General features: G+C 37.2%; 1 protein-coding gene across 26 annotated transcripts in view; it reads right to left on the bottom strand.

Moving 5' to 3' along the window:
- Window positions 1-9,937: 9,937 nt before the first annotated feature.
- TAB2 (TGF-beta activated kinase 1 (MAP3K7) binding protein 2) overlaps window positions 9,938-16,798 on the bottom strand; it is an 81,415-nt gene continuing 74,554 nt past the window's right edge. For all 26 annotated transcript variants that reach the window (XM_036247801.1, XM_036247810.1, XM_036247805.1 and 23 more), the window contains 4 exons: window positions 16,308-16,468; window positions 16,007-16,100; window positions 14,604-14,684; window positions 9,938-11,437 (listed from right to left, as the gene is read on the bottom strand). In XM_036247801.1, the coding sequence (XP_036103694.1) occupies window positions 11,295-11,437; window positions 14,604-14,684; window positions 16,007-16,100; window positions 16,308-16,468 (479 nt within the window). In that variant the 3' untranslated portion in view covers window positions 9,938-11,294. The remainder of the gene's footprint in view (window positions 11,438-14,603; window positions 14,685-16,006; window positions 16,101-16,307; window positions 16,469-16,798) is intronic.

The raw sequence follows: 16,798 nt of genomic DNA, 5'->3' as shown, positions 1-16,798 counted from the left end.
CATGCAACTTTAAGAAAATCCGATGCTGCTAAGCATGGCCCGAGTGTGCGACAGTGCACCTGGTGCAGTTTCCAGGGCAAAGGCTGCCAACCTTTAGGGAGCTGTAACTCCAAACCCATTTACCAGCCCATTTCCCCTCCCACCCCATCTGAACAGCTTTGCAACTCAGACCAGTTCTGACGTGAGGAAAAGCTAACTTTCGGAGCATTTAACAACACCTCTTGACTTTATAGTATCACAAAAGCAGAAGCCAGAAAAGCATTAAAGTCTCTAATTTTCCAGCCAAGGTAATGTGTGCTCACATTTAGAAATTTATTCTGAATCTGAGCATCAGAATCTGAAAGGAAGATACTGTATAACAAGCCCACCCTCAAAGCAATCGGTCACCGAAGAGAAGGGACGCGACCAGGGGGATGCAGGACAGGCCTGGCCATGGGCCCAGGGGACAGACGAGCACAGGGGTAGCACTGGGCCTTCTTCGCTGTCGTGTCCCCAGAATCCAGACAGCACTTGACACACAGCACTGCACTTTTTTGAACGAATCAAAAAGAATTGGAATTTCTAAATGCCGGTTTAACTCCAGGAAGTAGAAACATCTCATAGTTGTTGGAGACTTGTCAGACAGCATAAGATGTCACGTAGTAAATGTAACCAGAGCTACTAATATTATATACAAGACAATTATAGAGTTAAACATACATTTTAATGAAAAGGCACTCAGAACTGGGACCACTAAAGATAGGTAGCTCCCCCTGAGAACACGTTTGTAGGTCAGAATTCAAGATGCGAGAAGGCCAGAGGCTGCGTGCATAGCTCGGGGCCACCATCAGATGGTGGCTGCGTGGGCGAGTGAGCACCACCAGAACGGGGCAGCTCCTCCCTCAAGAAAGAACGATCCTTTGTTAAGACCAGAAGAACCAAAGTACTGCAGCAGGGCTGACCTTGGCAGATGTATGGCGCAGCTCACTGGCCACTTTACAGTGTATTAATGTGCACTGACTCCACAGTGCTCCCTCGAAGGAAAAGATGACAGCACACTGCTCCTGAGCACAGGATGGCCTCATCCAGTTGTCTTTCTTGGCATTAATTCAATAGGGTTATGGTTTGAGAAGAACACTGGCCAGATACATTGGTCACCAGATATAAAGTGGTGATATATTATAGAGGAATTGGTACATATACTACTAATATGAAGTTGTAAATAAAACACAAGTTAGCAACATTATGGATAATGGAAGTTCTCAAATGGAATGATGTCTGTGAGTCTTTGGCTTTAGATATGACAAGATTTTACCTTATTCCTGATCATTACTAAGGGACCATCTAGTTGGTAACTTTTTAGTTTCTGGTTTCTCTTTGTCTTTCTCATGGGTGTTTGTTCATCAGGATGGGGATATGTATTGAATCATATCAGATGTTTCCTCTTGTAAACCTTTTAAAATAAATTTATAATTTTAATTTATATGAAATACAGTACATTTAGACACTGCACAATTTTTATGCAAAACACACTCATTTTAAAAGTTTTGGCAAATGGATATGCCCATGTAACCTTGCCTCAGTAAGATGCAGAATAGATGCATTGCTCCCAAAGTGCTCGTGTGCCCTTTCTAGTGACTCCTATCCCTCTGTTCTGCTTCCTGTCACTGTTGATTAGTTTTGCCCTTTCTGTACTTTCCTGTAAATGAAATCATACAGGAATCATACAGAATGCACTCCTGTATCTGGTTTCTTTCACTCTGCACAAGGCATTTGAGATCTATCTATATTGTTGTATTTGTTCCTTTAAAAGGCTGAGTAGCATTCCATTGTGTAGACAGACCAAAACCTATTTATGCCTTCACCTACTGATGGACTTGGGTTGTTTCCAGTTTTTGGCTACTTTGAATACAGCTGCTTTCAACGGTCATGTCTGAATCTTTATGTACACTTACATTTTCATTTCTTTTGAGCAAATTACCCAAATTATTTTCATGGCTCATTTGTGCCTATCAAATAAAGTACACTCTTACTCGTCTCCATAAAATGCTTCAAATTACCTTTTCTGCTTATCTTCCTAACCTGTACTCACTTTTCAGCCAAGCAAGTTGTCTGCAGATCTCTGAAGAGCAGAACCCCTGTAGTTCTTAGTTTCTGCATTTGGAGTATCTTCCTACATCTATCAGATTCTCATCTACCATTTTGGTCCCATTGCAAATGCCTCCCTTTCATAAATTGTCCGACTCAACCACTGGAAGTTGTCACTTCACTGAATTTTATATCTCTCTGTACAGCAGTTGCCTTATGTTATAATATCAGTTGATTCTCATTATATAGTAGTTATATTCTATAAAGTCTCTACAAACACTGATTAGCAAATACTAAACGATTGCTCCTAGGAAATAACAGTTAGGTTCCCACGACCTTCTGGTCACATTTTCATCAACCAATCAAACATGACCTTGTTTCATATGTGTTTCTGTATATATTGAATAAGGTGTCTTTATGTCAATGATTCACAAACATTGAACTCACAGGCAACACCATGACTCATGCCTGTACAATGCTGATCTCACACACCCATTTTCTTGGAAAGTACATCATGAGCTTCTTGAACTTAAGAATGCTAGACAGCAAACAACAAAATCACCAAGCACAAAAATACAAAAACACGGCACTATACAGACCATGAAAAAGGGCAGTATATATAGGAAGAGCTGAAACAAGAAGGCAGTGTTGTCAGCCTCTTTGACCTCAGTGGGCACATGAGCATCAGTGTCCACTGAGGTCAAAATTTTCACCATTCTGTGCATGTCTATGAATTCACAAATGATTACATTGAGTACACAAATTCACAAACTACGGAATCCAAGAATAATGGGGGTCACTTGTACATGCATATTGATTTCCCTTTTGTAAGCTCTCTAAGGTGCTTACCTTATCTCCCATGGTGTCTAACACACTGCCTGGCCTACGGGAGGAATGTAATACTGAGAAGTGTTTGGAGGGAAATGATAGAAAAATAGAGTTACACTAGGTTACTAAATTTATAAGGTAACTTAAAATTTGTTGTGCACCTACTCTGTGCCAGGCCCATGCTGGGAGCAGGATATGCAGTGGTGAACAAAATAAGACTCCCTGTCCTCACTCAGAATAGGAGCTGATAACATACCTTAGCTACCTTGGAATTATTAGGAGTAAAAATCAATTTGCAGCCCCCAGGAGAGGCTGAAGGCAGCACATCGTAGTGGAGTCAGATTGCTCCACTCTGAGTTCTGGCCCTGAGTCTAACAAACTACGTGACCTTCGGTGAGTTGCTTCACCTCTTTGCCTCATTTCTCTTCTGTAAATTGGGGAGAGCATACCATCTACTCTGGGTTGTTATGAGGATTACAGGAGAATATTTGTAAAGCATTTAGAACAGTGCCTAGCATAGTACTAAGCATGTGTTAATCATATTTTAAAGATTATATATAGTACTCAATTTTTCTGAAGAATCAAATCTTGCCAGATCAATTTGATTATCTTTGAGAGAAATAGGTAAATAGAATGCGAGGTGGTTGCCCTACTCGGCATTCTTGTCATCGGGCTAGGAAAATGCAGTCTTCCTTGGGAACCTTTCTCTGCCGAGGGCCATTTGGATATTTATAACATCATTCGGGGGCCGTACAAAATTTCAACTTAAAAATTAGCCTGCTCTATTTGGTCAGGCTAATCTGGTGAGGCGTGTGATGTGAGCTGGCATTGATTTCACGGCCGTGTGTGGCCCGGAGGCCGACGCTCCCATCCCTGCTGGCAGACAGGCTGGCGTGAGGACGAGTTGAGTAGAGATGGTCTCATCCTCACCACAGGACTGCACAACGGCTAGTCCCGGGCTAAGCATCACCACTGCCATTCTGCTCAGTGTCTTGGTGAGCGACATCCAGATCTACTGAGAAAGTGCTCAGACATGTAGGGAAGGATGAACTTAGTATGCACTGTTAACAATGAAAGAGAAGTGAAAGTTTAAATAATCTACAACATTAGAAAGATTGATTCTATAAAATAGCATAAAGAGCCATGAAGTAAAACCAATGGTGGAATAATAATAAAAAACAAAACCACCAGTAAGAACAAAAACCCGAGGGAGGGACTGGATTGCACAACTCCAAGTCAGCTGGGATCCACGCAACCCTCTGAAAGCACAGGCTGATGCTGTGATGAATGACACCACGGTGGGAAACCTCCAATACACCCCCCGCAACACATAATCAAAAGCACACGGCATGCAAGAGCCAGAAAACAAGCATTCAGTCCATTTTCTGAATGAGTAAGGAGGTCAAAGGTCCAACGTCTAATCATAATTCAAAAAACGTGGTAGAGGTAGCTGACCCGTAAGGGAAGGAACATAGGTTGTAAGAAAGACTGAAGGTAGGTTTTCTATCTGGAGAAGAGAAAGCTGAAGTGTTACTTCCTTGCACTGAGAAGGACGGCATTATTTTTCTCTGTATCCTGACTGTAGAAAAGCGAGAAAGCAGAATCAGTGCCATGCATCACAGTAATAAAATCCCTTTACTTGTGGACGAATGATTATGTCAAACTATGAAAACAAAAGCCTTATACAACTGTAATGGGGGCAGGGGCTGTCTCAAGATTTCTGCACTGGAGCAAATGTGGATGCCAGAGCATAAATGCTCAGAGAAAACAGTGACAGTGGTTTAAGATTTCCAGTGAATCCTTTATTTCACTTGTCTTAGAATGTGGGGGCCACTTGTTCTGTGTAATGTGAAGCCAGTGTCTTTAATTATAGCATCTTAATGGTCATAAACAGTAGAAAAGAGTTTGTGCAGCAAGTTTTAAAAACTTTGCTGTTTTTGTCATTTGATAGTAAATATAATTATGCTTTGGGCAACTTCGCAAGCTTAACAAAAATCACCTTTTATCATTCATTGAAATGAAATTGCTTCTCATTCAGCAGCTTAGCAGAGCTTGGTCGCCTGGCTTGGTAAATTACTGCTCTTAGATGTGTGTACTGTCCTATAATGAGAAGAACCTGGCACTTCCATAAAAGGGTTTGTGAAATCATTCTGTTAAAATCCAAATGGTGGGCCTGGCCGGAGTGGCTCAGTGGGTGAGCGTCGACCCTTGCACCAGGAGGTCACTGGTTCGATTCCTGGTCAGGGCACATGCCCAGGTTGTGGGCTAAATCCCCAGTGGGGGGCACGCAGGAGGCGGCCAATCGATGTTCTCTCTCATTGATGTTTCTCTCTCTCACTCTCCCTTCCTCTCTCTCTAAAATCAATGAAGACACACACAAAATTTTTTAACCCCCCCCCAACACACCAAAAGGTAGTAAAAACTTCAAGCCACTTGTGTAATAAAATGCACACTTGTTTCCTGTTATTATTCCTCACACAGTGTCTTGGTTATGCATGGCCAATTCACAGATATACAAATAGCCCCTGCTTCCTATTACTCCTCTAGTGGGAAGCCTGACTTTTCACACCTTTCTTGGGAAAGAGGAGAGGGTTAGTGCACATTTAGCATTCAATTTTCTTCATTTCTTGACCAATTTTCTTAGAAAAAATATCCCATCCCTCTGTGCTTCAATTTTGAGAAAAGTTAATTTGATCATTCTCATTTAAGGACAGGAAGCCATTTAAACATCTGTAACCAAGAAAAGGCAATGTTTAAACTTTGATGTAAAATCAGATGTTAACAGAATCAGGAGCCTCTATTTCAAATGACAATTTCTGAATTTTCTGGAATATCTACAACGGTCTTGATTCTTCCATCCTCTTCCAGAACCACACAGAAAACAACAGAAACATTCTGTTAATTTCACGGTTACACTTACATATCCCAATACTACTGTGCCTTATTTCTGTATTTCAAGTGCAAAGTATTTTAGTTAATTAGCAGGTTGGCCTGGAAACCTATTATAATATTGGTCCTATGGGAAAATATATACCAAGTTCAAAATGGCTGCACTCAGATTAACTTGGAATTAAAGGTTAGAAATTAACTTGGCCCTCAAGAATCATTATCACTGTCAACAATTACTGATCTCTTACTATGTATAAGGGTATCTGCCGTGGGGGACATAAAGGGGTATGTTACTAACATCCACCATGTCAGTATATAAACAGGGAGGTCAAAGTAGCAATGAATGCGAATGGGCAGAAAATAGAGCAAGTGCTACGAGAAGGTACAGTTTGGAAGGGTCTTAGAACCTTGGCCCTCGACTTGAGCCTTGAAGGTTAAACTTAAGTAGAGAGACTGGAAACGGGATGGATGAAAGTACAGTACTGGGAATGTGCAAGATCTCCTAAGGGAAATGATAAAGCCAATCCAGTGTAAGAGTTTTCTGTTGGAGAGTAACAGACCATCCTGAGGAGGCAGGCAAGGATCAGACCACAGAGTCTTAGATTTCTGAGCATGAGCGTGTGGCCTTACTTGGTGTTCTCTTTATTCTAGCTGCAGTGTGCCGAGGTGTAAGAAAGAGCTTGAGGCAATATGCAGTTGTGCAAACATTGGAGTAAGTCCTTTGAAGAAACTGTTTATTTTCCTGGAGAAATAATTTGTTATGCTCCATCATAAAATGTACATTCTTTAGATAGCTGGACATGTAACAGAAATATGAACGCATTTTATCTTTAGGTCAGCATTTTATATTTGCAAAACAACCAACCTTTCGATAAGGTAAAGAATTCAATCACAATAACTGAAATATTAAATTCTGATCCACTGAGACATCCCTAGACCAATTCAGAGAAATAAATAGCAAACTTACTTTTTTTGTTCATTGATACTATGGAGAAAACACCGTGAAACTCATTCATGCAAGAACATGACCTACTGTTTTAGGATAATCCAGTTCCTGGTGAGAGAAGGGGTTGGCTCAGGTAGTTCCACATTAGTCCCCCAACACCTTGTAAGGTGGGTTTAACACTAATATAATTATCTTTCCTTCACAGGCAGAAAAATAAAAAACAAGGACATATCCCACAGTAATAGAGTAAATCTAGGGTGATGCCAGAATTGAATCCTATTTCTCCTTTTTTAAAAAAATCCTCACCCGAGGATATTTTTCCATCTATTTTCAGACAGAGTGGGAGGGAGAAGCGAGAAACATTGATGCGAAAAAGACACACTGACTGGTTGTTTCCTGCAGGGCCGGGGACCGAACAGAAACCGAGGTTATGTGCCCTTGACCAGAATCGAACCCAAGACACTCTGGTTTGAGGGCCGATGCTCTAACCACTGAGCATACCAGCCAGGGCAGTTGTGAGGTCTATCTGGAGAACAATGATGTATCACAGTGTTAAAATGCAATTGCTTTCATAACCTTTCCAAGAAACTAGGTAAATCAGTAAACTATACCATAATGTGGCAATTCTATTTTTGAACCAATATAGAAAATTTAGTTACAAATACAGTGCATTACCAAGCATTTTTATATGATTACACTCCCTTTAAAAAAAAGAAAATCCAAATAACTTGCTACATAGAGGGAAAAACCCAACTTGACAAATATAAAGCTACAAAATTGTGTTTTCTTTAGAAAAAGTCTCTGTTGCCTAATTATATTTTCAGATGAAAGCAATAAAAATTGAAATGCAGCCCCGAGCCATTTCATCTCCAAGTAAAATGGATATAATTGTAGCCTCTGAAAACTAGAGCCAAAAATATGTTCACTTGTCACAGAAAAATAGAAGTATTTTGTAATATTATATGGAAAACTATGCTAATACCCAGCAGGCAGATATTAAATCTGGAATGGCCTTTGGTGCCACTACAGATTTGATATTTTCTAAAGCAATATAGCCAACTTCAATTACTCATGGACTGTATCTTATACCATTCACTTCTTAAACCTGAAAAGTCAGCTAACTTTGCTATCTATAAATGCTTTGATTAAAATGTAAGTTTAGCGCTGACCGGTTTTGCTCCGTGGTTAGAGCGTTGGCCTGCGGTCCAGAGACCGAGGTTCAGTTCCCACTAAGGGCCTCGTACCTCGGTTGCAGTTTATCCCCGGCCCTGGTTGGGTCATGCGGATAGCAACCACTTGATGTGTTCCTTTCACGTCAATGTTTTTCTCTCTCTCTCCCTCCCTCCCTCCCTCCCTCCCACTCTATCTGAACAAAAAAAATGGAAAAAATGTCCTAGGGTGAGGATTAAAAAAAAAAAATATATATATATATATATGCTTAAAATTAATAGCTAAGCCCTGGCCGGGCGGCTAAGTTGAATAGTTGTTCCATACACCCAAAGTTGCGGGTTTGATTCCTGGTCAAAGCACATACCTAGGTTGCAGGTTCGATCCCCATTGTGTGTATGGGAGGCAACTGATCAATGTTTCTTACATCAATGATTTTTTTTCTCCCTCGCTCCCTTCCTCTCTCTAAAATCAATAAACATCTTTGGGTGAGGATTAAAAAAAAGTTAATAGCTAATATAGTTTGTATTACCTATAGTTTTCTGTATAAGACTGTAGATTGATCCAGGTTCTTTAAAAAAATAAAAATGTTAAAAGAACGATAAATTTTCATTTTCCCCATAAAAATTTGCAATGTAACATTATCTCTGTATAATGTATTAGTTATTACAGTAGATACTGGTCAACATTTTGTTAATATAAGTTTTCCCAAGAAGCCCAGTTTACATGTACTGCTTGCTAACTATCCACCTTCCCTTAAAATACAGAGAATGTCAGCACCCAAAGATAGTGATGAGAAACAGAAGTCCATCTCCCATTTGAAGCTTTTAGTACCTGCAACTGGATCTTAGTGCAGTAATTCCGGGAGGGTGGTCCCAAGACCTCCAACATGTCCAGACCTCAAATTCTCTGGTAAAGAATATTTCTGTACCATTAGGTTTAAAAGTCCAATCAAGATAAGGCAAGGTTTTCTACAGTTATGTCATGAAGAATCAGTAGAAGTGCTCCTGTCCTCTTTCTTGCTCAGAAAAACTGAGTCATAACTTGGTGAAAACTTTTAATATAAAGGTTCCCTTCAAGAGAAGCACAACCACCCTCAGCACCTACATATTATGTGAGAGCAAATATTAACTAAATGACTACTTAGGCTAAATGACCCAAGGAATCATATTTTGAACAATGGGATAAACTAAAAACAAACCCAAAAAGAAAGAAAAGGCAAAGCTCTAACAAACTATGAAAAAAGAAGCTATATTCATTTTTCTTGCTCAGCTGAAACATGGTTTTTCTTTCATCATTAAAAAAGCCTGGGGAAATTAATAAAAATAATCCAAGAAGTACAGTTGAATATGCCATGAAGTCATGAGAAGACTCTAGAGAATGAGTTTTTCTCTGGTTTCAATTAACTATAAATTATCTCCTGTCCCACAAACTTTAAAAACAAGTCACAAAATCCACATTAGAATATAAGTTTTTTAATTTTTATAAATAACTTATCTGTTACAAAGATAGTTTACCCAGCTAAATCACAAAACCATCAACTCAAGATATCCAAATTACATTTTATTAATAAAACAAGTAAAAACTGATTTATCAATCTTCACATAGAACTGCAGATGAAGCTGAAAAACAAGGCCTATTTTTAAAGCAAAATGCATCAAATGTAAGGGCTTTGGGTCTACTGTCTAATTAACTAGGATTGTCATATTTCTTCCCATATACACAATGCAAAGCCTGGAAGTCAAAGCTTTGACATTCATATAGATCACCTGTAATAATTGTTTATTTAAAAAATATTCATTTGCAAACATTTACAGTGGGTGACAGTCTACATCATCTCCTATCTTTTGCTACATTTCAGCACTTCTGTTAGCCCCATTCTAAGCACTGGTATATAATTTCATAATTCTGTCTTTTTAAATGCATACTGTTATTTTTCTTGATTTTATTTAGTTATATACATTCCTGATCATCTGAATATTTATTTTCCTTATAAAAATATATCATGAAAATAAAGAGATGCTTGAGGTTGCTTCAGTGTTCAAGTTTGCTTGTTTTTTTTTTTTTTTTCCAGCTTTTCTTCAGTTGTCCTAAATATGGCTAGCCTTGTTTTATAAATACACATGATACTGCCACCAAGTCAGGTTTATAAACGAATTGCCCCAACAGTAAATCATTTAAACTTCTCTCTCTCTCTCTCAAAACAAAAAAAAACAAACAAAACAAAACAAAAAAAAAAGGCTGTAGGTACTGCTGCTGTTGCTGGTTCTGAAACTGTACTTTCCCAATTGTAATCTCTCATGGAAGTTCTGTGGGACACCAGGCAGATGAAGCAAGTTTAACTTTGTTGCTCTGTCAGTGGGTTAAAAAATCTTTTGTTTTAAGCTTCCATGTGGAAGATAAAACACTGTGTTGTGTCACCCACCACTAAAGTCAGTCTATGGTGTGACCTATAGACAGAGGTCTTGTAACATTTTCTGCATCCACTGTGCAGCATCTGTATGTCTTCACAGATATCGGCACTTATGAGGGCAAAGCACAGAATAAGTAGAGGAAAGTTATTTTGTGCATAGTTTCATTTCATTAATGCTTTTTTATTTTAAGGCACTGCTTCTTTTGGGTAAGGCTTAAAAAGGGACATGATCGTGCTTAATCACTAAAAGGAAAAAGAAAATTAGTTAACAAAAGACTATTACACTATACATATAGAAATATAAGAAAATACTAAAGGAGAAAAGAAATCACTTAAAGCAGACTTGAGAGATCTGTACAGCAGGAAAAGCCTTGGGCTATCTCACTGCATGTTTGTACACAATGCACGCTGCTTTCCTTTTCATCTTCAGACCCTAGATGCTGGCTTCAGAGTGGAGACGTTTTCAGGGAAGACAAAGACAAGGCCAAGAGTACCACAGATTTGTGAAGTTCTTCCCCTATCCGTGGGCACTATGCGGCAGCAAACAGTTTTTAAATAGTTAAACCTTGTTCCTTTTCTTCATGTTTGTAGTGTTTCACTGAAAGCTTAAAAAAAAAAAGCCATCATTTTATTCCTTCCTCTTGTCAAAATTCAGTAGTGACATGAGGGGAAAAAGGTACTGGGAACACCTAGGCATTAACATATTGAGAATTATCCATAATGGGCTACTGGTAACACTGTACATGGTTAGGCAGCGGGCAACCAAGTCTTTCAGCAGATTACCTTTCATGTGATGAATTTCAACTGCCCATGACATTAGACTGAGGTATTATTAGCTCCGTGGGCTGACATTTAACATTAGCACAACACCATCTTGTCACACCTTCAATTTGACAAAATCCTATGTAGCAGTGAAACTTTTCCCCTGATGACAGTTTCTTGAACTTCAGATGTGGTTTTGGAGAAGATATAAGGCCTTTTGGCTCAGAAATGCCTTGGCATCTCACACTGTTCACAGCGGATTAAGGCAGGATGGTTCAAAAAAGTACAGGCAGTACAATTCCACTGAGCCCCCTCGTCATCTTCTGTATCTTGAGTCTTTGGTGTTTTGATGGTGGACCTTTGATCTATAAGAAAGCAAAATAATTATTTTAGAAGCAAAAATCACAAATTCATAAACTACTAGCAATCTTAAACACTATGTGTACTGCACAGCACGAGGCCAGTTGTTAACCAGATGAAGCATCTAACTGAGACTGACACACACCCTTGGTCCTCACCAATCTCCATCAAGCTGTTACCTCTCTGCTGGGGAACAGCTACATGATGTAGTCACCTCAGTATCTTCTTAAAGGGGAAAACAGCATCATTTCCCCCAGTTTATTGCAGGAGAAAGGGAAATCAATTCATATGGTAACCAACAGCAAAGATTCTCATAATGTCACCTAAGACTGTGGAAAGGTGTCCTTCTGCAATGCAATACTTACAGTGAATTTATATCTCATTTAAGTTAGAGTTTCACTTCTTACTTAGTATTTATATTTGTTTCCTACCAGGAATAAAATTTTTTTTGTTAAATGTTCTCTATCTGCTGAAAATGTAAGCCTTGAACACAAATAAAATAGAAAGATGAACTAATCTCTATAATCTTATTTAACTATTTATCAAGAGACCCTGGAGAAGTTAATCAGGGTAAAATTTTTACTGTATTTTATTTTTAACTCAAATTTATTAAGAAACAGTAGAAAGAGCACTAGATTGAGGGTTGTGAGAACAGGGTTCTCTGGCTCAGCTACTAACTCCTGATTTATTTGCTCTGTGATCTTAGATAAATCACATATCCTCTAGGTCTAATCTTTCTTATTGGTAAGTATAAAGTCACTGCAGCTTTGAGAGGTAAATGTTCTAGAGTGTTGGAACAAACAACAGAGATATCTTAAATATGAGAAATTATATTCCTCCAAAGTTGTGGTTAAAATGAAATTACATTTATGGAACTTTTTTGGAGTGATCCTGTTATAAATTTAGAATAGTGTTCCTATAATTATATTTGGGAAGTTTAAAGTAAAAGGAGTATGCAATTAGATCTTTCCTGTTAAGGTTTATAACAATGATTTAAACTATTAAAACTATGTGTATTAATTTTCAAACTCCACCTACTATTATTCAGTCACCGTGACAGTAATTAAATGATATATTTTCTGCTATTTAAAAAGACACATTATTGTATTTATTAGATGAAAATACAGGAGATTTGTATAACAAATATGAAATAACTAAGTGATGTTTGGTATTCCATGCCCCTTTAGCAGTAACTTGTTTACTGATTAGTCAAGAGGACTTCATTGCAAAATTCCCAACTTCAGGCATTGGTCATAGTTTTTAGGCACCCTCACAATTTTTGCCACATGGATGCGTATCCTGAAAATATTTGAAAAATCAAGGGTCTGACAAGGGAGGCTCTCTCTCCCTTCTTCTCTCTCTAAAATAAATACAAAAAACATATATATATATCCAGCACACAAGCTTCTGTATTTCGTGAAAAAGCTTTTAATAATGAATTTTTAAAACTTTTTACCATGGAAAATTTCAAACATATATACAAAAATAGAGAGAACAGTAAACTCTCATGTACTTGTCCTGCTTCAATAATTATCAAAACCAATCTTATTTTATCTATATTCCACCTCTCTCCTACGCTCAATACACAAGTACTAGATTATGTTGAAGCAAAACAGAAACTTTTTATTAAAAAATTCTGGTTTCTGAAAGAGTGAAAATATTATAAATAGAGGCAACTCATTCAGAATCTGAAATACCTACTTTGCTTATTTTAAGGAACTAGGCTATGCCACCATTTTTATTTTATTTTATTTTATTTTATTTTATTTTATTTTATTTTATTTTATTTTATTTTATTTTATTTTTTTATTTTATTTTATTTTATTTTATTTTATTTATTTTATTTTATTTTATTTTATTTTATTTTAAAAGAACAGTTTATTGCCCTGGCCTGTTTGGCTCAGCAGTTGAGTGTTGGCCTGTGGACCAGAGAGGCCTGGGTTCGGTTCCCGCTAGGGGTACGTACCACAAAAAAAAAAAGAACAGTTTATTGATTTTTTTTTTTTTTTTTTTAATCCTCACCCGAGGACATTTTTCCATTTTTTGTTCAGGTAGAGTGGGGGGGGGGGGGAGAGAGGAACAGAGAGAGAGAGAGAAACATCGATGTGAAAGGGACACATCGAGTGGCTGCCACCCGCACAACCGACCAGGGCCGGGGACAAACTGCAACCGAGGTACGTGCCCTTAGCGGGAACCGAACCCGGGTCTCTCAGGACCGCAGGCCGATGCTCTAACCGCTGAGCCAAACCGGCCAGGGCCAGTTTATTGATTTTTAAAGAGAGGGGAAGGGGGGAGAAGCATCGATGTGAGAAACATCAATTGGCTGCCTCCTGCCAGGGATCAAGCCCACAACTTGGGAATGTGCCCTGAACAGGAATTGAGCCAGCGACCCTTTGATACACGGAATGACACCCAACAACAGAGCCACACCAGCCACCATTTTCTTTATTCCTTTATTCAGTGAACAGCAAGTAGCATCCAGTGTCTGAATACCTGCTTACTGTGCCAAATGCCCTAATCTCACCTGTCACCTTTGCTCCTCTGTAGTAATAGTTCATTACATTCTACCTATGTTTAGAAACATTTAAGTAAAAAAAAAAGAAAAAATCAAGATTAGCGAAGCCTGATTAAATGATACTTAAATTAATGCCTGGAGTAAAAATCACACACACATATTTTGACATTTCCTAGTTTGGAGGACATATACTCAATGAATATCAAAGATGTAAAATGATAGCAGGTAATAGTTTTCAAAAATCACTCATCTGAAATTTATAGTATTTGATTATACAGAATTATGCATAAATGAAATAAAACAGGCTACTAATAAAAAATAAACTTCCCTATGGTATCTTCCTTACAATTTTTCAAACATTCTAAAGAATACAAATTTTTGCACCTGATGAATTTTTTGGGGCCAAGACTTGATATTTTGGAGGTGTATAATGAATCCTAAGGATGTATACTACTTTTTAAGAGCTAAATACATTACACTTTTACATCCTCCCCAACCCCAGCATGTAAATAAAAATCAACAAATATGTTCCTAATGAATCCATGCAAGAAGCCCTGTTTGAAGCACTTCTAGAAAGAAAGGTTGTTAAAAATAAAAATTTCTAAAATCCTGCTTTTCAAAATGTAACAGTTTTCAAACTTAATAGAGACACTAACCTTTGGGTTTTGGTGGCACAGGACCTACAAATCCAATATTGTCATAAAAGTTATGAATAGCGCTGGGATTAAAATGTGGTCCTGAAATATATAAAAAGTAAATATTTCAATATTTATAGCTGAAAAACTTTATTTTTTAAAAAGCAAATATTTTATTTCTAAAAAATAATCACAGAAATGCTTTTTATTTATTTTGTACCTCTCATATCAAATCATATGTAAGGATTTCAAAACAGCTGAGGTAGGTATAATATAGTACTCATGAGAGAGGTCTAAGTGGTTAATTGGGAAAGAAGTCAATTTGATGCTAGTAAGACAGTAATATAATTAGAACCAGATCTTTGTTCTATGGGACAAATTAAAATAACTAAAAAATTTAACAGTTTAAAATAATTTTAAATGACCAAACATGGTCTTAAGCAACTAAACAGCTTGGCCTCAAGTAAGTATAAAAACCTTGCACTGATGTAATACAAAGGTTCAGATTTTAAACAAAAGAAACAAGTTCAAAATGATAGTTTCTAGACCAGCCCTAAGTTTCTTTTTCTCTCCAAAGTTAAATTATGGCATTTTCTATGAATGTTTCAAGATAAACAGCTTACTAATGTTTTAAAAGAAAAGAAAATGAATCATCTTTCAGTTTAATGGATTCTGGCACACACTCAAAAGTGTGATTAAGGACTTATTTTTTTGTTGGCTTCCTTTCCTTTCCTATCTTTTCCATTTTATATATTTCTATTATCTCCCCAACTTCAGAATCAGGTTTGTTATAAAATTTCCTTTTAATTGTTATGAAATTGAATTTGTAAACATTTTTTACTACAATAAGCAACAATTACTTGTCAATAATATCTCAAGCATAATAAACTATCATTGTTCTAAAAACGTGTAAGTCATATTTTTATTCTCTTCTCTATTTTGTCAATGAAGATAGTGCCATTAGGGTGAGGGTGCCTTTTTAATTATGTTTTGCAAAGCATAATTCTTGAAAGGTAAAAGAAAATACAAAAAAGGTATATGAGCACATATATTTTAATCTTAATAAATATTATTGTAACACATTCTACTAATACATAATAGCAATACATTTGACAATGCAGCCAGAGATACTAATCCTTGTCTTCCCTTAACACATGACTAAAGCAGATTTGAAGGATATAAAATGTAGCAAATTAGTCCTTACCATATATATATATATATATATATATATATATATATATGTATATATTTGGGGGGAGTGGGGTAGGGAAAGAGAAAATGAAAACCCAATAGTTCTTTAGCACTATCTGGATCCAAAGTCAAATCTGAGACAGTAAGAATTTGATTGATAAATCTATTTCAGTCACAGGAAGAGTTGGTATATTTATACAATGAATTTCTGCTGAGTATGTACTGAACTTTACCTCGGGCTTGAAAAAGATCAATTTCTTTGGTTAAGCAGTCAATGTCAATCTGGAGTTGTCTATTACAACTTCTCAACTGCTGCATTTCTTCCAGCTGAAAGATAATTCCATGTGAGAAGGATCTACATTGAATTCTCGTGTCATTAGTTAAGAAAAAGTAGAGTTTGGCAGGAGAAGGGAAGAACAGAAAAACAAGTATGAATTAAGAGCTTTTAAAACTAGATCAAGCTTTTATACTTATGACAGATTACCCATTCACATGTTTAAGCATAGAGGTCATAATAGTTATAGAAAGACTTACTGAAGGTATTTGGGATATGGAATTCGATCTTTTCAGGCGCCTTCGAGTTAGATTATTTTCCATTTCATTAACCTCAGATTTTAGTTTATCCAGCTTTTTCTTTTGAATCTCAAGTTCTCTTTGAAGTCGTTCCATTCTGGCCTTCTGGTGTACCAATAGAGCTGCAATATATATTAGTAAACATGAAGTCTTACCCGCTTTAGTCAATTAACCTTTAAGCGGCCTTGGAAAAACAAAACAAGTGACTATTTCTGTGACAAGAGTTTGTCAAGAATGCCAATACAGTGATACCTCGGTTCTCGAACATAATTCGTTCCAGGAGGACGGTCGAGAACCAAATTGTTCGAGAACCGAAGCAATGAAACCCAATAGGAAATAATGGAAACTGGATTAATTCGTTCCAAGCCCCAGAAAATGCCTATTTACTGGCCTAATTTGTATATAATATGTAGAAAAACATAAGTCTCAACAAGAAATAAAAGTGTACAGTA

This window comes from Molossus molossus, unplaced genomic scaffold, assembly GCF_014108415.1.
Source record: "Molossus molossus isolate mMolMol1 unplaced genomic scaffold, mMolMol1.p scaffold_m16_p_8, whole genome shotgun sequence".
NCBI lineage: Eukaryota > Metazoa > Chordata > Mammalia > Chiroptera > Molossidae > Molossus > Molossus molossus.
The sequence above is the reverse complement of the archived record's forward strand: the minus strand, read 5'-3'. Positions and strand labels throughout refer to the sequence as shown.